General features: G+C 43.3%; 1 protein-coding gene across 3 annotated transcripts in view; it reads right to left on the bottom strand.

The window, feature by feature from the left end:
- The window catches only part of LOC146008233 (vasoactive intestinal polypeptide receptor 1-like), a 134,919-nt gene that overhangs the window by 39,186 nt on the left and 68,574 nt on the right, over window positions 1-27,159 (bottom strand). For all 3 annotated transcript variants that reach the window (XM_083147308.1, XM_083147309.1, XM_083147310.1), the window contains exons 9-11: window positions 27,086-27,152; window positions 16,614-16,705; window positions 4,699-4,828 (exon numbers count right to left, since the gene is read on the bottom strand). In XM_083147308.1, coding sequence (XP_083003434.1) covers window positions 4,699-4,828; window positions 16,614-16,705; window positions 27,086-27,152 — 289 coding nt within the window. The remainder of the gene's footprint in view (window positions 1-4,698; window positions 4,829-16,613; window positions 16,706-27,085; window positions 27,153-27,159) is intronic.

The following is a 27,159-nucleotide window of genomic DNA, read 5'->3' as shown; positions in this document are numbered from 1 at the left end:
CCACACTGATGAAACATACCGCATCAGACATGTACTCACATGTAGTACAAGATACATAGTATACGTCATAGTGTGCCCATGTGGGCTCTACTATGTCGGTATGTCGACACGGGAATTTAAAGAAAGGATGGCGCAGCACCGTTCTGCAATTAGAGCTGCGCTGGAAAATCGACCCATGGAACAACCAGTGGCTGTTCATTTTAAGCGTCTACAACATCCTTTGTCTTCCCTAAAGTACTACATTATTGATCATGTCCCCCCTATGCCTAGGGGAGGAGACAGACAAAAGGCGTTATTGAGGCTTGAAGCACGATGGATTTATAAATTGGACACTGTAGCCCCCAAGGGCTTGAATGAACGGATAATGTGGAACTCCCTTACTTAAAGAATAAGTGTCTTAACCAGAGCCCCTTTCACATTTGTCCGTATTTAACATTGGGAACATTTTTTGCATTTTTTGCATTTTTTGATTTTTTTGATATAGTGTCGACACAGCCGGTCGACCATTATATGTCTATATGATTACTGACCCCTGTTACAGCTATACCGCAGCTATTCCCCGCCTTATGTGTATTATTTACCTGCTGCTGTTTTGCATTTTAACTTTATGGTGTATGAGTATTTTTTACGTATAATCACATAAGCACTGTATATCACAAATTTTTTCTATCCAGTCCTTAGCCGAGTGATCAGCGGCACCAGTAACCCTGGTAACGGCGCAAGCTCACGCCTGTGTGCATGGCAACGGGACGCTAAGCCGCTGCAGCCAACCAGACACAGCCGGAAACAGGAGGTGAGTCTCCGTGCGTCAGCACGGCCGCAGGCCACTCCCCGCTCCGACGTCTGATGCCGCCCACGATCCATGGCGCCAAAGGGACCTTTCATACACTACTTAGGTAAGCACCTTGTCACTTGTACTTTATTCCTGCTGTAAGCCTGACGAAGGGGCTTTAAGCCTCGAAACTGTTGCTGCATTAAACCTCACTGTATTTACGAAAATCCTTGGAGTGCCGTGTGATGTTCTAACCCCCAGGGGTCTACATCGTTACTACGTTTATCTATACCTGCAAGGGCACCCAGGTTATTGCATCCAGCCTCTGGAAGTGCCGGGTCGTCCACATCTATATATATATATATATATATATATATAGTTTTTTTAAAATACATGCCAACCACAGGGGGCCCCTAGCTAGAGGGGGACCCAGGGGTAATGACCCCCTTTGCCCTCCTTTAATCTGGCCCTGGTTGGGTGAGAGATAGATAGCTACAGCTACTATATAGGCAGTCTGGCTTCCTGCAGCAATGGGTGTATGCGATCCTTTTAGGAGAAAAGCAGACATGTCCCTTGTGACACATAACCATACCCATTTTTGCACACGCCCTTGGTGTGTTCAGATTGCCCTGCAGGTATTTTTCCTACTACTGCTGCAACTTCTAAATTTTACAAAACACTTCAAAATTACTACTTCAACTACTGCCCTAAACCTTAATATATATATATATATTATTTTTTTTTAAAGAATAATTTGTATTCAAGTAAAGGGAGTATAGACAATAAAACATACATAAGGGCAGTGGCGGCTCCTGCTATAGGGCTGCAGCCCCTCCAGTTAAAATCACACCAGAGACACAGACAGACAGCACCAGAGCTCCGGTGCTTCCCTGTGCGGCCCCTCCCCCTAACTCTGAAGCTCTGGTGCTGACTGTCTGGGTCTCTGACACGCTGGTAACCTCCTCTCACCAGGCTCCATGAAGCAGCAGGGCAGACACAGCAACAGCCCAACCCTTTGGGGAGGAGTTTAGCATGTAGTAGATTCCTACTATTGGAAGCTGCTACTGCTCATCATACACAGAACTGGAAACTCCTCCCCCTCTTGGGCTGCCAGTACATGGAGCGTTGATAGCAATAGCTTCTAACAGGAAGCCATTCTGTGCAAGTTATATAGTGGTTGGCACTGCGCTAAAACAAGGGGGAAGCAGCTCAATAAAAAATTAGAACAATATGGTGGGTAATGAGCGCTAAAAGGATAGATAGGAGAGTAGCGCAGATAAAAGATAAGAAAAAACACCTGGAAAATAAAATTGGTTAAAGAATGTGAACAGCTCTTTTGAAAAGTTGCTAAAAAGTCCCTGGGGGCTGCTATGCTAACCCTACCTCTAAGCCCGGGGAGCGGGTGGGAGATTGAAGTCTCTGCGGCTGGATGTTTGGAAGCCGTCTTCTCCGTCTCCGTCTGCCGGGTTACCTAACGCCGTAGTGAGCGGCGGGTGCCGTGTCAGCTTGAATTTGCTTGTAGAGGAGGAAGGCATGCAGGGGGGAACCACGGTGTAGTCTTCAACAGAGCCGGCCCTAGCCTAAATTACGCCCTAGGCAAGATTTTGACTGTTGCCCCCTAGCACCGAAACTAGTTCCGTCTCTGACCCTGCTCCCCTTTCCCAGCATCATCAACCCTCATCATAGCAGTCATCATTTTGGTGCTCCTAATCGCAATATTTTAAATAGAAACAGCGCACCCATTCGGTGCGGAGCCCAAACAGGGGTGTCTTCTTGCTGGGAAGGGGCATGGCCATACAATAGTACCCCCAATTCAAATTATGCCACACAGTAGTGCAACTTTATTCACATTATATCATGCGATGGTGTCCCTTATTCACGTTACATCACACAGTAGTACCACTTTACCTTATGTACATTACTCCTCATATTATTCACATTATACCATTAGAAAAAAATCCTGAGAAAATATTGTATTTTAAGCACCTCCATGGCCACACTGCAACCCAGCATAAAGCAGGGTGTGCTGGGCAGAGGAGAAGAGCTGCAGCTGCTGCTGTCACTTAAGGGGACGGGGCCCGGGGCCCCCACTGGGCCCTTCCATCAGACTTTGGCCTGGGTAATTTGTACCCCCTACCCCTTTTTCTCGGCACCCCTGATAATACCACACAGTAATGCCCCTTACACATGACACACCTTATTAATGTCCTTATAACCATAATGCCCCTTACACATTATGCCAACCGTTATTAATGCCCTTCATACACATAATGACACACATAATGCCCCTTACATATATGTCACACATTATTAATGCATTTATACATGACACACATAATGCCCCTTACACATATGCCGAACACTATTGCACAACCAACCCACCCACAGACAGGACCGCACAGCCGCTAACAGCCTCACTCACACACACAAAATAGGCATGCTGCATATCATTTTAATCAGCAGAAGCTGCTGATGCCCCTAGGCATTCCAAATGCCCTAGGCAATTGCCTAGTTGGCCTATGCCTAAGGCCGGCTCTGGTCTTCAACGCGTTTCGTGCTCTTGCAGCACTTTTTCATCATTCTTGATCATTCTTGAAAAAGTGCTGCAAGAGCACGAAACGCGTTGAAGACTACATCCAAACATCCAGCCGCAGAGACTTCAATCTCCCACCTGCTCCCCGGGCTTAGAGGTAGGGTTAGCATAGCAGCCCCCAGGGACTTTTTAGCAACTTTTCAAAAGAGCTGTTCACATTCATTTAACCAATTTTATTTTTCAGGTGTTTTTTCTTATCTTTTATCTGCACTACTCTCCTATCTATCATTTTAGCGCTCATTACCCACCATATTATTCTGTGCAAGTTGCCAGAGCTACAGTGCTTCCAAGGGCTACTGTCTTAGCAGCCCAGAAGGCCAGTGAGCATGCCCAGACTTCAGTGAGTCACTCATGGAATGGAAGTTCCATGGATGCATGGAAGTTCTTTTTATGTTAATAATATTTGTGTGTAGATCTTTATTAAGAGTATCATTTTGTGTACTTTAATTAATATTAAAGTTATTAAAAGTGTGTATTTTGCTCTGTGCCTGTGTTTGTGTGCATACGAGTACATCATTTATTTACAGTAAATGCATACAAACACTTGTACAGCACAAATCAAACTAATAACCTGCAAGTAATTAATGACTGTTTGCAACAAGCAGTACCCAGGAAATTGCAGCCCCCTTAAGTCTAAAGTTAGGAGCCGCCACTGCATAAGGGGGTACATAATATCAGGTACATAATATTACACACATAATAACAGAATACAGCCGAAAAAACACACTGAACTATAATAACTGTAAAGGACCAGAGTTCAAGTTCAAGACAAACCTTAATATTTTTAATACATAATTCAAACAATACACAACTGAGTGTGATTTCAATATATTAAGGTGACTAATAGTTTTCATTTAAATATAGATTTATAATTTTTTTTCACTTATATTCTGCTATTTGTTACCTGACCATAAGACATCACTAAGGACCTTATTCTGGTCCACACGCAGCACTGTGAAATGGATGTTTTGCAAAACGTCCATTCGCAGCACTGGGTACACGCAAAACTAAGACACTCTCTGGTGTTCCCTGTACATGAAGAGGGCAGGCAACTGACATCCGGTGATGTCAGCTGCCCATCCCCGGTACCCTTGTCACGTTGCCATTTGCATGTGAATGCCCAGCATTTGCATGGGAGCACCGCCCCGCGCCGCCTGGCCCCACTGCTAAGTGTGAATGGGACGTCAAACCAGCAATTTGCCAAGCGGCACTCACACCCAGTGTATACACAACACATGCGCATAAATGCAAAACATCGTTCCCCCGTGTGAACGCGTGGGGGAGCGATGAAACCAGAATAAGGCCCTAAGTACACAGAAAATAGGGGAATTACCTGGTTTGATCCAAGAACAAGTTCAAAGTACAATCTGGCCCAGACACCGATATGTTCAGGAAACAAAGCAAAGACAACGTAGTGAATTCCAAACAAAGGGATCAGGAGAAGAGTGGACTTTGCTAGTCTCCTAAAAGAGAAATTAATTTTATTTATACTTTTTTTTTTTTTATAATCTTTAAAATTGTAGACACAAATGCTATAACAAAGAGAAGAAACTGAGCACAGTTCAACAGGTTTAGATCCAAACGGCAGCTGTTTAAAACCCTTTTATCAAATACAGAAAAAAACACAAAATAAACAGCACTTCTGGACTTAACCACAGAAAATATATATACTCCTTTATTTTCAATTAACATACATACAATTTCTATATCTGGCCGGTACGTGACAATTAAAACACAATAAAATATCAATCAATGTAGAATGCCAAAGTATAAAATAACTGTGCCTTTTTCACAAGGTTCCTTAATAGCCGTTAATAGCTCAGCTAATGGATGTTTTAGCAGTAGGGGTGTGCACCGGGCACTTTTCGTGTTTTGGGGTTTGGGTCTGTATCTCAGGCCATGTTTTGGGTCTGGATCTGTTCCAAAACACCACCCTGCCATGATTCAGTTTTGTGTTTTGGATCTGTATTTTGTTTTTCCAGTAAAACCATAAACCATTTTTTTTTGCTCCTACGCTATTATGAACCTCAATAGCATTAATTTCCACTAATTTACAGTCTATTCTGAACACCTCATACCTCACAATGTTGTTTTTAGGCCAAAAGGTTGAACCAAGGTAGCTTAATGACTATGCTAAGCGACACAAGTGGGCAACACAAACACGTGTCCCATCTAGAAGTGGCACTGCAGCGTCATACAAGATGGCAGTTTAAAAAACTAGGCCCCAAATTGCACATAATGACACAAAAAAGAGGTGCAAAATTGAATTGTCATTGGGCCCTCCCACCAACCCTTTATGTTGCATAAATAGGACATGTACACTGTCTTAAAAAAAAACAATAATTTCATTGACAGGATCTGCCACACGACTGTGGCTGTAATGATTGGTTTGTTTGGGCCCCCACAAAAATATAAGTAAATCATCTCTCCCTCCACAGAGGCAATATTTCATCCTCATCCTCCACTGCAAACAAAGAAGGTTTTAGAAACCACTCCGCGCCCCAAGACTGCAGCAAAGAGTATATCCTATGAGTTACCAATCCCAAATACACATGTACAAACAAAGAAAGTTGGATACACCACAATGCGCTGTCTTATTCTAGTAGATAGTGGATCAATGTTCTCCAATTATACGTGATATTCAACCAATATTGGTTCTGTACGATATAACCTGGGAACCGATAGATACTCCAATGGTCCAACCACCATATCAGATTCCCAATAAATGTAACTGACCTTTTGTTAAGGCCCTATAGGCACATAACGGTATCTTTATCACTCTTCACAATTCATGTGTCCCCAAATTATACGGATCTCACCTGTAAAAGGTGCCCTATATGCATCAAAAGGTTTCTTTGTGCCGATCACCAACCATAAATAACGTCCGGAGGGTTTCCAGTGAAGTATGCACATTTATTCCAAACAAAAAGTTTTTCACAGTAAAATGTCAATAAAAATTCATAAAAGCAAGAACAAGGATGAAGACCCACTCAGGATCAAGACACCTTGAAAAAAGGCTTGTTAGGCCTGAAACACGTTGGTAGGTTGGAGGCTTGTTTGATCTTCACTAGGGAATACAGGACCAGTAATAACATCTTGGTTAACCACCTCTCTTCATTCCGGGTGAGCAGCGGTGGTGACGGTCGGGATCCTGAGTGGGACTTCATCCTTGTTCTTGCTTTTATGAATTTTTATTGACATTTTACATTTATTGACATTTTACTGTGAAAAACTATCATGCACCAGTAGTATTATAGGACTGGAATTATGCACCAAAAGTATCACTGTACTGGAATTACGCAGCTGTATCACTGGACTGGAATTATGCACCAGTAGTATAACTGGACTTGAATTATGCACCAGTAGTATTACTGGACTGGAATTATGCACCAGTAATGGCAGTACCAATGGACTTTAATGGCAGTACCCCTGGACTTTTACAGCAGTACAACTGGACTGGACTTATGCAACAGTATCACTGGACTGGACTTATGCAGCAGTACCACTGGACTTTATCGGCAGTACCAATAGACTTTAACAGTAGTACCACTGGATTTGGGTGGCAGTACCACTGGACTGGACTATACAGCACTTTCACTGGGCTAGACTACATACAGCACTATCACTGGGCTAGACTACATACAGCACTATCACTGGACTGGACTATACAGCACTATCACTGAACTGGGCCATACAGCACTATCACTGGACTGGACTATACAGCACTATCACTGGACTGGACTATACACAGCACTATCACTGGACTGGACTATATACAGCACTATCACTGGACTGGACTATACAGCACTATCACTGGACTGGACTATACAGCAGTATAACTGGACTGGACTCTACAGCAGTATCACTGGACTGGACTGTACAGCAGAATCAATGGACTGGTCTATAAAGCACTTTTACAGGACTGGACTTTACAGCAGTATCTGGAGACCTGCATTCTGAGTCTCGGAAAGCGGTTCAGATTGGGGGGTGTCCGGGGGTGTCCGGATTCCCCCAATCCGAACTCGCACATCCCTATTTAGCACTCAGTAATGATTTTATGCTCCAATAGCAGCACATGTAGATTTTAGCAGCCAAAGCAAGAAGATTTTTTACTTATTTATTCCACTTTGTTAGTATAGCTTGTGCAGAAAGTATTAGCAGTCAATGCATAGCAAGAGTTGAGAGAGAATTTAAAATAAATTTAGTCTCTGTCCCAACTGGGAAATTGTTATCCACACACTTAGATAGAGGGGGGCCCAGGGGTACTGACCCCCTGTGCCCCCCCCCCCCTTTAATCCGGCCCTGCTGACGGGGGACGCTGTATGGCTCTGCATTCTGGATAAGGCTGCACTAAAAACGGAAGCACCAGCAGCCGGGAGCGTGTAGAGACGCTTGCAAATACCCCTCGTGTGAATTATAATTTCCCAGTTGGGACAGAGACTAAATTTATTTTAAATTATCTCTCAACTCTTGCTATGCAGTGACTGCTAATACTTTCTGCATAAGCTATACTAACAAAGTGGAATAAATAAGTCTAAAATCTACTTGCTTTGACTGCTAAAATCTACATGTGCTGCTATTGAGAAGATTGAAGTATAAAATAATTACTGCTAAAAAACATCCATAAAATGAGCTATTAAAGAACCTTGTGAAAAAGGTGCAGTTTTTATATTTTGGCATTCTGTGTTGATTGATAGTTTATTGTGTTTTAATAGTCACGTACCAGCCAGATATAGTTTTATGTATGTTAATTGAAAATAAAGGAGTATATATGGTTTAGTCCAAAAGCGCTATATATGCTATAAATGTGTCAACAGGCAGGGTTCAGTGGTACTAATTACTGGTTGAAAAATTTTGATCAACTTTTACCCAAAAAATATGAATTATTATTATTATCTTTTATGTGTAATACTATGGTGCCACAGGGGGTTCGCAATGCCTAGCAAAACAAGTAAAAAGTTAGTTACTTTACAGAAAATTGCAGGACATGGACATAGTTTATAGACATCAGTAATACTCAAATAAGGTTAAGCTTCATTGTTGGAACTGAGGGGTGATGCTATAAAGAAAATATGAGAGAGGTGGACACTGCTCATGAGAGCTTAGTCTAAAGGCGAGTGAGGTAAAGGGGAAAGGAAGTATATCTGAGTGTCTTTAGCATAGAGGTAATATTGAAGCCCAAAAGAGGTCATGAGGTCATCTAAAGGGGGTGCAAAAATAGAGAACAGAACTGTTGCATCTTGACATACCTTTGTTCATTTCAATAAATCTTGTGATGTGCCTTAAGATACTATCCACGATCCGATCAGATCGGATCGTGGATAGTATCTTAAGGCACATCCGATTTGCATACAAGTCTGACTATATAGTGCAGATCTGCACTATATAGTCATGGCAGACAAGACTTTCTGCCTTGCGATACGTGAAGGTGCATCGGAATCGGATTGGGATCACAAGGGTTAAAACCCTTGCGATCTGCATCCGATTCCGATCCGATGTTGACTATATCGTCAACATCGGAAGGCAAAAAGTACCGTGTGTTGACACACCATTAAACATCATACCCATATGCTTGCTCTCCTTCTCCTTTATCTAGAGATGGCCATCGACCATCGATGTTTCAAAATCATTGATGGTTTATGGCCGATGTCGAATACTTTTGCCATCGATGCGAGAGAACCAGATGGTTTCCCTCCATCAATGGCACAGCAAATGTTTTGCGGGGTTTTTTTGTGCATAGTGCTGGGACACTGAGCATAGCTCCGCCCCTGACACCCACAAAGCCCCACCCCGATGTCTTGATTGGCCCACAGACCAATCAGTCAGACACAGTGGATGACCATCTATATATAAAAATATCGATGGTCATCCATTGCATAGTGTAGCACTATCGATGGCCAATTGCACATCAATGGCAGCAATTGATGGCAATGGCAACGATGGCCATCCCTACCTCTATCTCCTTATTTCCTGGTCACATGTTGCTCTCTACTGCAAGATTCTTAAAGAGATACTAACTAATCTAGCTAATGCACATAAATTATCTTTATATATACTACAAGAACCTTGGAGGACAGCTACTAGGAAGCGTAGGAGAAATCATTAGAGGAGACAGAGAAAGAACAGTTAAGAGTTAAGAGATGACAACCATAAGAGTGCAGTATCATGCAGTCAGAGAGAGTGAAGGATTTGCAGGAGAGGGTGGTCCACATTGTCAAAAGCAACAGAGAGATCTAGGAGAATAATACTCCATTAACACCAGAAGCAAAGTACCCGGTTAAAGCTTTTTTAACTCAGGAATTTGCTGAAAAACACAGGTTTTCCTTTGGTGTGAAAGGGTCTACCCAGTTCTTAAATTCCAGGTTGCTGACCATGCTCTTGACCAGGGCCAGTGACCATGGCTAGGAAGATGGGACCACATTCTATGGCAGCAGACTCCTTGGAAAGGTGAAGCCACCCCTGGGGATCCAGAGGAAAGTGCACACCAGCGCCGCTGTTTGGGGGGAGATTTTTGGCTTTATCTGCGTGTCCTGCTTGCTTCCCTAGGAAGCAGGGTGAGATGTGGGGAGTACTCTCGCAACTTCTAGGAGGGCAGGTAAATTTGGTCACTGTAAACAAATAAATAATTAAAAAAGTAGTTTTGCATGTAAACAGTATGTGAATAACGGAAGCTGCATCATTTCCATAGCCTTGTCATATAGGAAGTGTTTTGTTTACAGAAAGTGCTTCAGCAGCCATGGGGTGGGATCAATGGCGTAACTATGGGGCCACAGACCCCACGGCAGCTTGGAGGAGCAAGCTCCAGCGGGTTCTGCGATGGGCGCACAGTGCGCACTGAAAGCCAAAGGTTCACTCTAGCAGCTGCTCGGCACTTCTCCTACTGTGGAAGCTGTCACAGCCACTGGCGCTCAGTGCCATGCTGGGAAGAGATGGCAGCAGCTGAGTCTCACTATGTGTGTGAGCCTGCAGCAGCAGGGTCCCAACCCAGTCGCGCTGCTAGCACGGTGCTTCCCCTTTGTCTGCCCGCCCAACTCTTTGTCAAAGCCTGCTACCTGCCACCCGCCGCATCTCCCGCCTGTTGTTACAGGTTAGGTAGCAAATTATGGTTTTTATATTCTACTGTATATATGTATTTTTTATTTGAGTATGGTGCAGGGGAGGCAGGGGGACCCTAGAGGTGCAGAAGGAACAGGGGACTGAGAGATGCAGGAGGAACAGGGGGCCAAGAGGTGCAGGGGGGTCATAGAATTGCAGGATGGACTGGGTGATGGGGACGGAGAGGTGCAGGGGGAATAGGTGGAGAGAGTTGCAAAGGGAGATATATATATATATATATATATATATATATATATATATATATATTAGCACAAGGAAAACGTCACTCCGGGACTTGTAATGAAAAAACAAACAGACTTTACTGTTTACATGCCAACGGCGTTTCAAGCCTCAGCTCGTCATCATATATATATATATATAATATATTCTCCAAATGAATGCACTCCACACATTTTTTGCAGATAAAAAGCTGTATTTCAGATGCTCCACATAGCCATGTACTTTCGGAGCCTCCGCTCCTTTCTCAGGGCATGGGCAACAGCTACCGCAAGTAGGATATATACAAAGTGTGTCCCCTTGTATAGTTCCTTCATTTGGAGAATATGTTTGAAGACTACAAGTGCACCCACCACGTTGTAACCTGACTACACGGAGAGCCGGCATATTGTAAGTATATATATATGTATATATATATATATATATATATATATATATATATATATATATATAATATAATATTATTTTAAGATATTTTAGGAAAAATATCTTACCAAAAAATGGCATTGGGGGGGAGATGGGGCACCACAAACATTTTTGGCAGGGGGAGCAAAATGTATAGTTACGCCACTGGGTGGGATGTACCAAGCAGCAGCGGTACATCCCACCACCCATTGCGCCATTGCTCTTCACATATGTAGTAACATATGTAATAAGCAACGCAAAGAGCAGCTCTCCCAATAAGTCCTCATTTCTAATGGGGAAGTCCCTCTGCGCATACGCAGAGTAGATGGGAGCTACAGAGCATGCTGGGAGGGATCCATGTTTGATCCTTCACATAACAGGACTGCGAAGAGAAGCCCATAGGCTTCTATGGGGTTATTCCAGAGCTGGTGTAACCCACGCAGCGGAGAACTGCCGGGAGGGGCTTTATTGCATTTCAAGATGCGGTAAAAAAAACGAAAACTGGGTTTTTACTGCATTTTTTTAGTACCCCCACTTTAGGTGGATTTCAAGTAAAAAATTGAAAGCAGCGTTATAATTAAGTGTAAACCATCCCAGAGTTTCATAAATTTGCTAAAGATACTAAAAATAAAGAGGTTACATTTCTCATAGCAACTAGATTATGTCTGCTATTTCTCTATTGAATTCTAGAAAATGATAAACAGAATCTGATTTGGGGATGCAGTTTAAATCCCAGCAGTCGGGATCCCGGCGTTCAAAATCCTGACGCCGGAATCCCGAAAATATACCAATTTTCACCTCAAACTTGCAGTGAAGTGCAGCTTACAAAAGCCATCACTTTTTTAATGGAGCACTATTTGTTGGGGTCCACTTTAACAGTAAGATCACATGTGTATTGTCCAGCTTCAGCCTTCAATAATCAAGGTAATCCTCTGGCTTGTCAGCACAAGGCTGGTGCACCTAAATATGTGCTGCAGTCGCTGGGTTCTGAAAATGACAGGGTATTTAAAGTAGAACTGAGTGGGCTCATTTCCTAGAGAACCCAACTCCCCCTGAAGTTACCTCATCTGACACAGGCTCACGGACAGTGGCGTAACTATGAAAAAATCTCCCCCCTGCCACAAATCTTTTGCGCCAGAGTGCTCGCAGCCAGAAGCCAAAAAGATACATACAGTAAATTGCACTCCAGGTTTAAGATGAAAAAAATGCGGCAACAAATTCAGTTAATGTTTCTAGTCTAATTGGCTCCCAACAACCCTAGAATGTCTGCATGCTTTTATATGTGGTAGGGAATATAGATTGTAAGCTCCACTGAAGCAGGGACTGATGTGAATGTTAAAATATTCTCTGTAAAGCGCTGCGGAATGTGTACGCGCTATATAAGAAACTGTTAATAAATAAATAATTATAAGAAAATTGTCGTTCTGACAACAATTTTTTTTACAACAATGCTGGCTCTGCAGCATTATTAAAATAATACTAAAATAATGCTATTAAGCAAGAAGTTTATTAATGTATGTGTGTAAGTCTTGTTTGTCCCAATGTTGGCCACATTGTTTATTTTATATGTATAAAAGTTATTTTTAAATAAATACTAAAAATATTAAGCACAGCGCTATACCATTTTGTGTTCTTTCTGTTTATCTATTATTAACGGGTATGGTAATTCCTTTTAGGTAATAGCTGCAGTGCTTGATATTATATAATCAGCACTCAATATCAATTTGTTCTTGTGATACACTTCCATAATTAGGCAGAGGTGTAAAGAGACAGTTGGTTGTAATTTTTGGATGGTACTGTATGTATATCGTGTCCGTGCAGAGCGAAGTTGTTTAGTCTGTTGTATAGTTGTCGCACCACACACAGTTCTAGGGCTTTGTGTTGTAGTTGTAGTAGTTGTGCCACATTTAGGTTGAGTTAGGCTCTGAACGTGTCTGGTTTACTTGTCTCCTTACTGGGGAGGGGAACTGAGGGGCACAGTTCAAGATGGAGGACGGTGAGTGTCTTCCTTCCTCGATTCAGGGCATACGTGGACCTTGCACTCCAGTGTAAGGTCAAGACCTCACCTAGGTGCGTGGGTGTCAATAGGTGACACTCCGGGCTCTGAGGCTGTGTGCCGATGTTGACATTTCCCAGAGCCCAAAGATCACTTCTGTAGAGACGTTGCGGGACGGAGGGTGCATCAGTCTGCATCCAGGAAGAATCATACTCATCACATCTCCTTCTACCTAGGTGTTCGTGACCAGGTGCCAGAGTTTTCCAGTACCGTGGTTTGGCACAGCCTGAAGGTGAGAGGGTGTGGTGCCAGGTAAGTGGTCAGGAGACACCTACATGGCAGCAGGCACCACACCGCCCCTACACCCCTCTCACAAAAGTGCATAGGCATTGCTTGGATGTACAAACTGTGAAAAGGTCTGCAGTAAAGGGCCATACACACAGGCCAATTTTAGCCCCATTTCTAAGCGATCTGACTTGATCACTTAGAAATTAATCATGGATCACTCGGTGTGCTGTCCCACGCAGTGCTATCGCCTGACTAGATTTTACTGGATGCAGTCAAAGAAGAATATCAGGACGCTCTTTCTGTGGTGACTTCCTTGCTCTGCATTCAGAATAGGAATCCTATTCTGAATGCAGAGCAAGGAGGTCACCACAGAAAGAGCGTCCTGATATTCTTCCTAGCACAGATCCATATAAATTATCAAAGTCCAGAATTTTTCCCATAACTGGATCATATCGAAAATTACTTTGTGATGTTTTTTATTGAATGATCAGCAGATATTCCTACTAGGACCAGCTGCACAAATTTAATTCTCCTATTGGTTTTTACCCCTGATGAAGTCTTAGAGACGAAACGCGTCGGGTTTTTCATCATTAATAAAAGGACTATTTATTCTGAAATGGACTGGGTTTAATCTTTGCGAACATCATCAAATACAAGGAAACGAATTTCAGAAATGTATTTTTGATTTTACTATGATATATTGGGAGGTACAGTGTCTGTAATAGGTAGCGCACCCCAATCCCCCCCCCTTTCTTGATAGATTATATATATATATATATATATATATATATATATATATATATATATATATATATATATATATATATATATATATATATATATAGACAGTGAAAAAGACTTCAGTTTGCACTAAATACAGCAGCTACTCTATAAGACCTCCCTGTTAGTGGAGGCCAGTTTAGTAGAATAGATGAAGAGTTGGATATAGAGAGCTCTAGATGATAGTGTTAGGAACCATGATTAATGGTTCAGTTCTGATTTGTGTTCTGTTCAGTTTGGGTTTGGCATTGGTCACCAGAGAGGTGGCCTCCAGTGGTAGGTCTGTGCCATTACAGCTCTATATTCTGTGAGCTTAATTCAGTCACAAGTCTACGAGGTAAGGAGCTCGTTAGTATAGCTTGGGAGCTGTCTGGATCTCTCTCAGCTGATTAATCACTTGAGCCCTTCATAGGGGATTCTCTCTAGCTCTGCCCTGCCAGTGATAGCTTCTAGCTTCCAGTAACCAGCTTCCTGTTTCCTGTGCAGGTAGCTGCTATTTCCAATCCACAGCTTGTAACCTGTCTGGGTACTGCTCTGTGTGGAGTTCACCAGCCGTTTGCTGGTAATTTGTCCATTTCTCCCTGCACTTAGCCCAGTGCAGCCTTCCTGGCCTTTGGCAGTTCTAGCCTGCTTTCATTCAGTTTCAGAATTCTGTCTGTCAGCTTCAGTCTCTGAGCTATCCTGAACATATTGTTATTTACCCACCCTCTGCTTGGTGTGCAAGGGTGTCCTTTCAGCAGTACGCTGTATCCTTGTTTGCTTTTGCTTGAGTACTAACTTCCAGTGCTTTAATCTGTGTTCATGAAGTCCAACGTGACAAAACGCGTTGAGGGTGTTCCTGTCTGACGTGAACCAGTGGTCTGATCCCGCGGTGAGACAGAGCTGATATCCACGCTGCTCTGTATGTGCTTCTACAGCCGCGCTGGGGAAACCTGAGTGTACCGAATTCTTTGGACGCTGGTGACGAATAAGCTGTTTATCTTAAACTTCTGTGTATGTGAGCTTTTATGGAAAAGTAAAATTTGTTATATTTTATACTCACATGCGCGCCTCCACCCATTTATTTCTTCACACACACACACACACACACACACATATATATATATATATATAGAGACTTATACCAGTGGTCGGAGACCAGTGATAGGACCAGCACATCCAAGTAACAACCAATTCAAATAAGAATGCAACACATATTTAATGTGAAATAGCAAAAGTATATAAGGCCAATATACTCATCACGGGCAGCAGTGGATCTGACATGAATATTCAAACAGCATGGATCACACAAGTAGCAGCAGCGTCCGTGAATCAACCACCAATAACCCTGACGGGCCGTTTCGGCGCTGGGGCGCCTTTCTCAAAGGGTATCTCAAAGGGATACCCTTTGAGAAAGGCGCCCCAGCGCCGAAACGGCCCGTCAGGGTTATTGGTGGTTGATTCACGGACGCTGCTGCTACTTGTGTGATCCATGCTGTTTGAATATTCATGTCAGATCCACTGCTGCCCGTGATGAGTATATTGGCCTTATATACTTTTGCTATTTCACATTAAATATGTGTTGCATTCTTATTTGAATTGGTTGTTACTTGGATGTGCTGGTCCTATCACTGGTCTCCGACCACTGGTATAAGTCTCTATATTATATAGACCGGGCACTCCCACTATTCAAATTGAAGTGTGTGCGTCTCCCTGCACGAATATATATATATATATATATATATATATATATATATATATAAATATAACCAGGGCTATTTTTCAGTAGGCTCCAGCAGGAACTGAGGCCCTTATTCTAGTTCACTCTTTCTGACAAAATTGGGCTAGTTACTAGCCCAATACACTTGGATGTGAAAGTTATTGCTGAGTCGTGTGCCTCTGTCCTTGGAGTGTTACATACAGCGTTTGGTGTGCACCGACCGAGTTGTACAGCATAATTGGAGTGCCGGCATATGTGGAAGATTTTATATATATATATATATATATATATATATATATATATATATATATATATATATAGATGATTATATATATATATATATATATATATATATTTATCAAAGGCTAACTACTTCTGACCTCTATACAATGAAGTACTGTCAGTGACCACTAGAGGCCCCACAACACTCCTTTGTGTGCTAAAAGAGGTCATAGCAGAAAGTGAAAGAAATTTTTGCATGGATACTGATCGGTTTCAAATTTCTGGATATGGAGGCAGCTGTGAAGACAGAGATTGAAGGTAAGAGCAGATAGGGACTGGGGGTGGGGTAGAGATATGTGGGCTAAAAACTGGCACAGCTCAAAGTCAAAACGCATTGCAGAAGCCATCATTTTGACGGGTTTTTAAATAGTAGAGCATGTATGCTGATAAATATTGGAGTGTGCTTTTTTTCTCTTACAACTGTGATGCATATCATAAAGAAAATAAAAGTATAGGTGTTACTCACAGGTATTGTTGTTTGTAGTTTTTACTGATATCAGGACATCTTATTTTCTGCATAAGTATTCTGATCACATTTAGAAATATGATGAAATTTAGCTGAGATACAAGATCAGTATGTATTAATTCATATACAAAACAGAATACATTACATAACACAGTATAATAAAAAAAATCTTATTAAATCATCTTTTGTATACAATTACTACAAAGTAATTATTGTTACATATAACTTTTAATGTAAAATTCAGGGCTTGATTCAGAGTTGTACATTATTCATCAGCAGACTGTGGAGCATCAATTACATTAACCATTTGGGGGTTTAACATCCTGTCTTTAGGAGGGAAAGACATACAATCTTTTATATATGTGTGTGTGTGTGTGTGTGTGTGTGTGTGTGTGTGTGTGTGTGTGTGTGTGTGTGTTTTAGAAAGTTAGAAACATCTTCATCAAAAAACACATATTTATTTACAAAAAGGCATATAAAAAAATTCAGAACAAAAAAAGGAATGGGACAACTACTTAGCATCATGAGGCTAAGGGACAACTACTTAGCATGATCATGCTCCAAGAGGCAGTCATAGCGCCTACAGCTGTTTTGGTGCGTGCTGTCGCACCTTAGTCATGGGCAATACTGACTCAACATACACACACTGATATACCCATTAGGCACAATCAAGAAATTACTCTCACCTGTCACGCACAGCCAGCCAGGGCCCACCACTGCTATTAAACCGGAAGAGACTGCCAGTAGTCATGGTGACCATACCAAACAGGAAGCGGTCATGTAGCAGCGGAAATGTGTTGCAAATATTGGGCTCTAACCTAGGTAACCAGCCAAACAAATGTCGGCAAAAAGTGCTCAAAGTAATGGCTCATATGCCTGACAATATTGTCATGGACAAGGAAATGGGGGTGCAGAAGCCTTCTGCACCCCCATTTCCTTGTCCATCATGGACTGTGGATTACATATTGGGTAACCATACCCCAAACTTGTAACTCCAAAAATGGACAATACCATCAACTGGGGACACTCAAAGGAGATCAGAGGACAGCATAACCAGGGCTATTTTTCAGCCGGAACGGTCCGGAACGCCGTTCCTGAAGCTCAAATTAAAAATAACGTCATCAGGAATGGCGTTCCGGAACCTGCTCCAGGCCGCCCAGCACCCGCATCGCCTGCCCCAGGGGCGGCCGGCTCATAAAACATAGAACAGGGCCGGCTGCTCTCCCCTCTCGCCATCACAATCTCAGCGATTACCGGCGGCAGTGTTGTGTGCAGTTACAGTATGGGGCAGTAAGCCGACAGCCAATCACAGCGCCCGCCAGCCAATCACAGCGCCCGCCTGCTCTGCCCTATGGCAACATCACTGTGATGACAGGGCAGCCAATTGGAGCATAACAGCGATGAGCCAATAGGAGGAGAGCGCGCCAGTGATGCAGGGGGGGCGTGCCTTGTGAAGCCTGAGGAGAAGAGAGAGATGCCCGGCTGGAAGTCCAGATACTGCTCCTGCTTCTGTGTGAGTTGCGGAGTGATGGGGCGGAGTGATGGGGATGAGGTTGGGGAGGCTGTGGCTGGGCCATAAAGTGGGGAATAGTGGAGGCTGCATGGCCAGTGAGGTAATAGCATAACCAGGTTAGGGCATCAATGGGCCCCCAGCAGCGGTTACACCTCCACCATTTATCCCTCATGCAGTGACTGCCACCAACTGGACCTGACCTCATCACCCCCCCCCCCATTCAGGCTCAAGCTAAGGCATTCCAGGCATGCTGAGGCTTCTAGTCCTACATATGGGGAGGGGCATTGAGCATGTAGGTAAGTGGCACTTATGTGTCAAATGTGTAATGGGCATCTCTGTGTGGGCCATATGTTTAATGGGCATCTCTGTGTGTGGCATTTGTTTAATGGGCATCTCTGTATGTGGCATATGTATAACGGGCATCTCTGTGTGTGGCATATGTATAATGGCCATCACGGTGTGTGGCATATGTATAACGGGCATCTCTGTGTGTGGCATATGTATAACGGGCATCTCTGTGTGTGGCATATGTATAATGGCCATCACGGTGTGTGGCATATGTATAACGGGCATCTCTGTGTGTGGCATATGTATAATGGCCATCACGGTGTGTGGCATATGTATAACGGGCATCTCTGTGTGTGGCATATGTATAACGGGCATCACTTTGTGTGGCATATGTATAATGGCCATCACGGTGTGTGGCATATGTATAATGGGCATCTCTGTGTGTGGCATATGTATAATGGCCATCACGGTGTGTGGCATATGTATAACGGGCATCTCTGTGTGTGGCATATGTATAACGGGCATCACTGTGTGTGGCATATGTATAATGGCCATCACGGTGTGTGGCATATGTATAATGGGCATCTCTGTGTGTAGCATATGTATAACGGGCATCTCTGTGTGTGGCATATGTATAATGGCCAACACGGTGTGTGGCATATGTATAATGGGCATCTCTGTGTGTGGCATATGTATAACGGGCATCTCTGTGTGTGGCATATGTATAATGGCCATCACGGTGTGTGGCATATGTATAACGGGCATCTCTGTGTGTGGCATATGTATAATGGCCATCACGGTGTGTGGCATATGTATAACGGGCATCTCTGTGTGTGGCATATGTATAATAAGCGTGACGGAGTTAGGAATTATGTTGTAGCTCCTCCCACATCACCGCCCACTTTCTGCCCCGCCCACAGTTCCTGAACCTATTTTCCTACAAAAATAGCACTGAGCATAACCATCTCACCGGAACGGCCTCAACTACAACTTGGAGGAGTGGGAATATCCCAGATATGTGAGTGACACTGACTGATTCTCTGCCCTTATTACGACTGTCCGTGGAGCCCGATAACATTTAAAATCCACATTAAAGGATCAGTGGGTGCTGCATCTTAACAATTGCCCACAATTAAGTAGATGTTTTTCATGAAATTTGCACCAATTGCCGGCCATCAGTGGCATTTTAGTGGTATTTTATGAATATGTATACATGAAATATGATGATTTAATATAATTTTATTCTCATTTAATTCAAAAATTTTACATTTAATTTGTTTTGTGTATATCCTTTCCTCAAATAGCGCAGTTACAAAACCTTTTTCTTTTTTTCTAATTACTCAATGCCAGGGTTTTCTTGGCAAAAGATGCAGCTTTCTGCATCTTCTCCCAACAGCGGCGGCCCTTCGGGGTATGGCTATATACGCACTGGTATAATAATACTTTTTGGGCCCCTTCATGGAATTTTTGTTGTGCTTAAATGCCTAATATCCCCTGCAGATGCCTAATGCCCCCTGCAGTGTAGTATAGACATATAATGCCCCATGCAGTGTGACATAGATGTATAATGTCCCCACTAGTGTTGCTTAAAATGAATGCATCTAGTAGGACTTACCATCCTACAAGCTTGTTTCCATAGGGTTTAAATGCTCATTGCTATGGGGTTTACATGCTCACTGCCACGGTGGTTATGTGCTCACTGCCATGGGGTTTACATGCTCATTGCCATGGGGGTTACATGCTCATTGCTATGAGGGTTACATGCTCATTGCCATGGGGTTTACATGCTCACTGTCATGGGGATTATGTCTGGCTGACATGGAGTATGATTGATAACAGGGGACATGAGTGTATACTCACCCTGTCCTCCACGGCCTGCAAGTCCAGCATGTAGCTGACACACTGTTTGATTGGATGACAGACAAAGACATTTCCCGGCAGCCCAGACTGTGGCCTTTCAGTTTCCACCATGTCTCGCAAGGTAGCCATGCAGCGGGCTAGGTGGGTGGAGGACAACGCTACTCCCAGCCGGGTACTCCTCTCATCCTCCCAGCATCAGCAGTGCTCCAGCTGGGACTCCTCAAAGTTCCAGTAGCGGAGCTTGTCTGGAAGGAGAGGACACACATCTCCACCAGCAGCCGCAGCTTCCCGGCGCCAGGTGCCCTGTGATCGCCACAATGCACCTGATCTCCTGCCTACATTGATGAGCAGGCTCCGCCGGGCACAACACTCCCGAGCCCCGACCCTCCTGGGCTGCTGTTACCGGTGGGCTCCCTCTTCCAACATGGGACACAGCTTCTGCTGCCGCCAGCTGCTAAAGGTGTGTGAGGGTGCAGTGCATGGTGGGCACCGACAGCAAAGGGGGCCGGGGGCTGTTCGATGGCCTCAGTGACCGGGGCAAAAATATTTTGTGGTGTTTATTATAAAAAAATAACTTTTAATTTATCCACTTTAAAACTGCTTACTTCGTGAAATATTGTTGCAGTAAAGAAGAGAAAAAAAGGCCTCGATAAAACTGCCTATGTGAAACGCACGTTGGCGTCACGGGCAGTGTGTCCATGAAATGTACAAAATGATTGTTTGATTGTTATTCTTATAGGGTATGATCACACATATATTAAATAGCATCTCCGCCAATACGAGTGAACAGATAGGTGCACAAGCGTAAACTAAGAAGTACACTGATACTTTGATAATCATAATTGAAGTGAAAACTGCTAGCGCTATATGAACAGACAGCGCAACTTTACCCAGCAGTGGGTGTAAATTGGACCACGCTGAAACGGCTAGCACTATATGAACAAACAGCGTAATCTTACCCAGCAGTGGGTGTAAACTGGATTACGCTGAGACTGCAATAATCGGCAACTGTGTCTGTATATTTAGTAAGCACTTATCAGTATAAACGTCTGTATATACACACAGACCATAGGTGCCGAAACCGTGGGTGCTCCGGGGCCCGAGCACCCACGGAAAGTGTGGAGCACCCACGGCACGGGCAGCGGGGTCCCAGCAGCGGATATGCAGTCATCAGCAGGGGTCCCTGCAGTGGATGGGAACTAGCAGCGGTATTAACACCGCTGCTAGTTCCCATCTTCCACAGGGACCCTGCTGCTGACGGCATATCCGCTGCTGGGACCTAGCTGGATCCAGGTTCCCTGACGGGTGAGTCCACGGGGGGGGGGGGAGCGTGGGGTTGGGGTGGTAGTGTGTGTGTGGGGGGGGTTTGTTCTCTGTGGGGGGGGTGGATTTTGTGGGGTGGGAGCACCCACCGGAAAAAATATAAATTGGCGCCCCTGACACAGACTATTGGCATGTCTGATTTAAAAATCAAACAGTGATATTTCATATGAACAGAAGCCATTAACCACGTGCTCTATAAATTTCAATTACCGGTATTCATCCACTTAAATGACTAAAACCAATAACATTAAATTTAGTGACATAAATAGTGGATGTTCAATAGTATTAACTTTACTTGTATACTGATTGGGTCATATTGTTCTATGAACCAGTAACATAGCGCTATATGCGCCACATTAAATAGTGAATGCAATAATCTGCGAACAGATACATGAGATCTTAGGTCTGTATTCAGACCACATTAAGCCATAAATACCCGAAATATTCGGGATTATGAGTCAGATTTAATATAACTATAAGAGAGCACTGAAGACCTTTTCTGAGTGCCTAACGACATACTGTAAGCTGCAGATAATGTGACAAAGTGTCACTATTCCACAGGGGACAATTAACAGTACAAACCATCTACAAACAGCATTATTTGGTAAACCAATATAGCAGCATATCTTGACAACTGTACTGCAGTGGTAAAACCATTTAAAGGCGATATGTACCTGCAATATTTCAATTTAGAATAAAGGTTTGGACACTTCGAAATCCCCCATCACCGAGACAAGAAAATACCAGATATATCAAAGGCAGCACTTTAAATTTAAACAAACATCTTCCTCAGTGATAAGATCTCAACGCTGATAAACATCTCTCTTGATAAAGACCTAATCAGTTAAGAGTAGCGCTGTACTTCTACCAATCATGGAGTTGAGAATAGAATACTGTGGCGAGCCACCGAGCCCGAAGCGTGGCGAGCGCAGCGAGCCCCGCGAGGGGACGAGGATACCTGTGAAGCCCGCGAAGGGACGCGTTTACCTGTGAAGGTATCCGCATCCCCTCGCGGGGCTCGCTGCGCTCGCCACGCTTCGGGCTCGGTGGCTCGCTGCGCTCGCCACACTATTCTATTCTCAACGCCGACGTGGATAGTGGGGGTATGAAAAGGTCGTAGGACGCGTACCGCCGCCCCTCGCGGGCTCGCGGCGCTCGCGGCGCTCGCCACGCTTCGGGTTGACGTTGATCGTGGGGTGGCGTTAACAATTGTGGGGGCCATTTCACACTTCAGGGTGGCTATTTGGCCTCTGTGGGCCATTTAACATTGTTTCCTATGGAAAAATCGTGTCAATTGAGGCATTGAACAGTAAAATCGGGTCAATTGAGAAGTTTAACATTGGTCCCTATGGGAAATCGCGGGCATCGCGTCGGTCGCGTCGCACCCAATTTTTAGTGCATTCAATGCCCGCGATTTTTTTACCTGCGATGCCCACGATCAAAATCGTGGGCGCCGTGCTAGGTAAAGAGTACCAAACGTAATGTTTTTTTTTTTTTACTGCAACAATATTTCATGAAGTAAGCAGTTTTAAAGTGAATAAATTAAAAGCTATTTTTTATAATAAACACCACAAAATATTTTCTTTTCTACTTCTGTGCGCCAAAAAAAGAAGACAATCTTTCTCTTTCTCTTTTCACTTGTAAATGTATTGTCTTTGGCTGCACCCCCATAGAGATCTACATACAATTGTGAATACTGTCTCATCTGGGGCCCCTGGGTGCCACAGCACCAACCAGTGCAGACTCTCCAATTCCCCTTTTTCCCTTTGAAACATGGCTGAAAGCGCACCCTGTCACTGAATCATTTGGAAAGGTGACGCTTTTACTAGTTTTTCAAATGGGCTTTTACAGCCCTCTGCTTGTCCCCACCCACTGCCCACCTCCGGCTTCCAGCTTTTTATAAGGGGCAGCTGGAGGCACCGCTTTCGGAGCCTTCAAAATCATTTTCACACATTATGAGAAGGATTATATTAATATAAAGAAAATACGGTACTTGTTTCCTAGCACGGCGCCCATTGCATACCATCGCATACCTTAATTAGTGGTATGCGATGGGACCTGATTTTCGGGTCCTAAGAGCCGCACTGTACAATTTTAATATCGCATCCCATGCATCCTCACTATTCACGTCCGCAGGGAGTTGAATTTATATAGTGTGGCGAGCCCGAAGCAAGCCGAGCGCAGAGCGCCCCGCGAGGGGACGCGGAATACATGTGAAGTGGTTACATGTGACATTAATTGTTTGCAGGTGCATTTTCTAGATGTCGATATTAAATCAACAGAATAATACATTGGTGACCAGTGTCTATATAAAGGACACAGATCACAACACTATGTTGCAGCCTCAGAGCGGTCACCCAGCTAAACTCATGAAAAGTTTACCATATTCCCAGATGGTACGATACAGGAGGATTAATAGCAATGCAAATATCTGTATCCAACAACTTGATGAGTTCATATGTAAACTTTGCTAACGGGGATATGATAGGCGAGAGTTATTGGCCTGCAAGGACCTGGTCCTTAAACTAAATAGAAAGGAACTTCTCATTACCAGAAAAGTGGAGAAGTCTCCTGAGAATGTACTCCCCATGGTTACCCGTTATAATACTGCAGCTCCATCGATTGTCACTACTGTAAAGAAAAATTGGCCGATATTGGCCAGTGACAAATCATTACCATTTGCTGATCAGCGTATGATGCCTTGTTTTACAAAGGGACCAAGATTTAAAGCAACTACAAGTGAAAAATGAATACTCATTTCAAGCTGGGAGTTTCTAATACTACCTGGCTAGATAATTTAAGAACTGGTAATTTCAGGTGTGCCTGTGTGACCTGCCAGTTTCTGCTTACGTGGGACTCTTTTAAACACCCCTACAATGGTAAAACCTATAAAATCAAGCATCATTTCACCTGTAATTCTTCATTTGTAGTCTATCTGATCACCTGCCCCTGCAGCCTATTTTATATAGGTAAGACTGAACGAAAATTTAAAGCGAGCATGTCTATGCATAGACATTCCATCTGCAATGCTCTAGCAAGTGGCAAGAGCGATCAGCCTGTAGGGAGGCATTTTGCCCACAACTCTCATCCTTTGTCCAGCTTAAGATACTGCATTATTGACTGTATCCCCCCCTCCAGTAGAGGTGGTGACCGTGCGAGAGCACTGTTGCAAAGGGAGACGTTGTAGATTCATCAATTAGACTTGATTTCCCCACGTGGTCTTAATGAGCATTTTCCCTTGGGTGTCTTTCGCTAGTATATTGTTATGCTTTCATTGCTTATGATGACACATATATTGTTATTATATTGCAGAGATACGGCCGTTATCCCTTGTTCTTATTTTATGTATGGTTTCTATGGTGATGGTGATGTCACAGATTGCGCGTCCCTTATGGATGACGTAATTCATTATGGACGAAGGGGCGGGTGTGTGTGGTCCCGTCCACTCCCCCCGTACCTGCACGTGGTGTAATGCTGCTATATCAAGGTCAGTGTATGTCTTATTTTTTATCCTGATGACAAAATAATAAATTTTGAAACGTTGATGTAAAGGAAGTTTTACCGCGTGTTCCTGAGTGAGTATCGTGAGTGCCGCACCCCCCTGTACATATGTCTAGTGTCCGTGTGTAACCGAAACAATGGCATCTGCTTGCAGCGAGTGAAACTACATATCTTATTCTTTCACACATACAGAAACACAGAGGCAATCACACAATTACAATGTAGTAGACTAGCTTTCAAAGCATTTGCTTCGAGTGGGCTTACTAGTATGCGTATATATATATATATATATATATATATATATACACCCCTCTTGGAGAAGGATTGGAGCATTGGAGCCGGCACACAGATGAAGGTGAAAAGTAACAAGTTTAATACAAGAGCATTGTTGCACAAAGTGACAGCTGTTTAACCTGACAGCTGTTTCAACTGCTCACAGGCAATTTTCTTTAGAGGTGAAGTTTTCATCACCTCTGATTAAAACTGCCTGTGAGCAGTTTTCACCTTCATCTGTGTGCCAGCTCCAATCCTACTCCAAGAGGGGGGTAAGTGCTTTTTATTCATCATTTATGTGCCAGGCACCAGAGTCCTTTATCTGCTTGTTTGGTGTGCCAACCTGTGAACCAACGTGTGTGTGTGTGTGTGTGTGTGTGTGTGTGTGTGTGTGTGTATATTCATATATATATATATATATTCTCCTCACAATAAAGATAGCACTCATCAGGGCTTGATAGCTCATATCAGAATTGCTGCTTTAATTCATCAGCAAAGTGCAAACAGATACATACATGTCAGGTCGACGTTTCGGCCATGGAGCGTGGCCTTACTCAGGACCACATCAGGAGACATGCAAACAGATCCCTACACATAGGACCACCCCTTATACCCGCTACCGGCAACACCCACTTTTAGCCAACAAATCAACATTTAAACCAAGGGACATAATTCCAATTAAAAATGCCAGCTACATATGCTAATAAGATATATCACTTATACAAACCAGTGTAAATAGCGTGCAGCCATGCCATCCATTACATCCGGGTAGACATCAATCAGCCGTCCAGCCCGGCATGTGCGGTTCATAAAACCAGAAGCGCATCATTATGTGCTTCACCCAGGCCATTTCTGTGCGTTCCACCTCGTGGCTGCCGTGGAACGCACGGTCATCTTGAAAAACACAGCGTGCATTCCAAGTCTTTAAGGAGATGTATAAAGAACGAACTCGGGGTCAACTTGACCAATCCAATAATTGTAAGCATAAAAGTCCTTTTGATTAAACTTATTAAAAGTTCTTGATGCTTACTTGCACCATTATTCTTCAAAATTCTCACAATAAAAACCAACGAGTTTCGTCTGTAAAAGACTTCATCAGGGGTCATCATATCTCGTATTTAAAGTGATTCATAATATAATATGTGGATTTTTGATGAGCAGAGGACCACACAACATTATATATATATATATATATATATATATATATATATATAAAGTTCCAAACCTGCCGGCACTCAAAAAAATAGATGCAAACAACGGGCCCCGGTGCCCCAACAGCAATCATATACCACTCCAAGAAATGATTGGCACTCAGGAGGCAATTTCAGCAGAATAAAACGGATGTGTATTAGGCTAAGCTTTCGGGGTTTGACTCCCTTCGTCAGAGCACAATCCTACAGCTGTAGGAAGGGGGTCAAACCCCGATTGCCTCCTGAGTGCCAATCATTTCTTGGAGTGGTATATATATATATATATATATATATATATATATATATATATATATATGCCAGCATTTATCCTGACAATTGCAGTAAATGGACAGATGACACCCACAAATGCTGGCTGCCTGTCAATCACCTTGCGAATGGCTATTTAAAAAATAAATGTACTCTTATCCGTTACCAGATTATCATTCCAACCAGCCAAATAATTGTATAGTGTATGCCCAGTTTAAAAATTACCCTATGTCATATACAAACTACAGTATACTTACAAATATTGCAGCTAAAATTGGGGTCTTGATAATCCACCAGTAAATGTTTTCATAATCATCCCAGCATCTGAGCA

Source organism: Crinia signifera, chromosome 6 (assembly GCF_055691185.1).
Source record: "Crinia signifera chromosome 6, ASM5569118v1, whole genome shotgun sequence".
NCBI classification, from domain to species: domain Eukaryota; kingdom Metazoa; phylum Chordata; class Amphibia; order Anura; family Myobatrachidae; genus Crinia; species Crinia signifera.
Note: the sequence above shows the minus strand (reverse complement) of the source record. Positions and strands in the feature narration are given on the sequence as shown.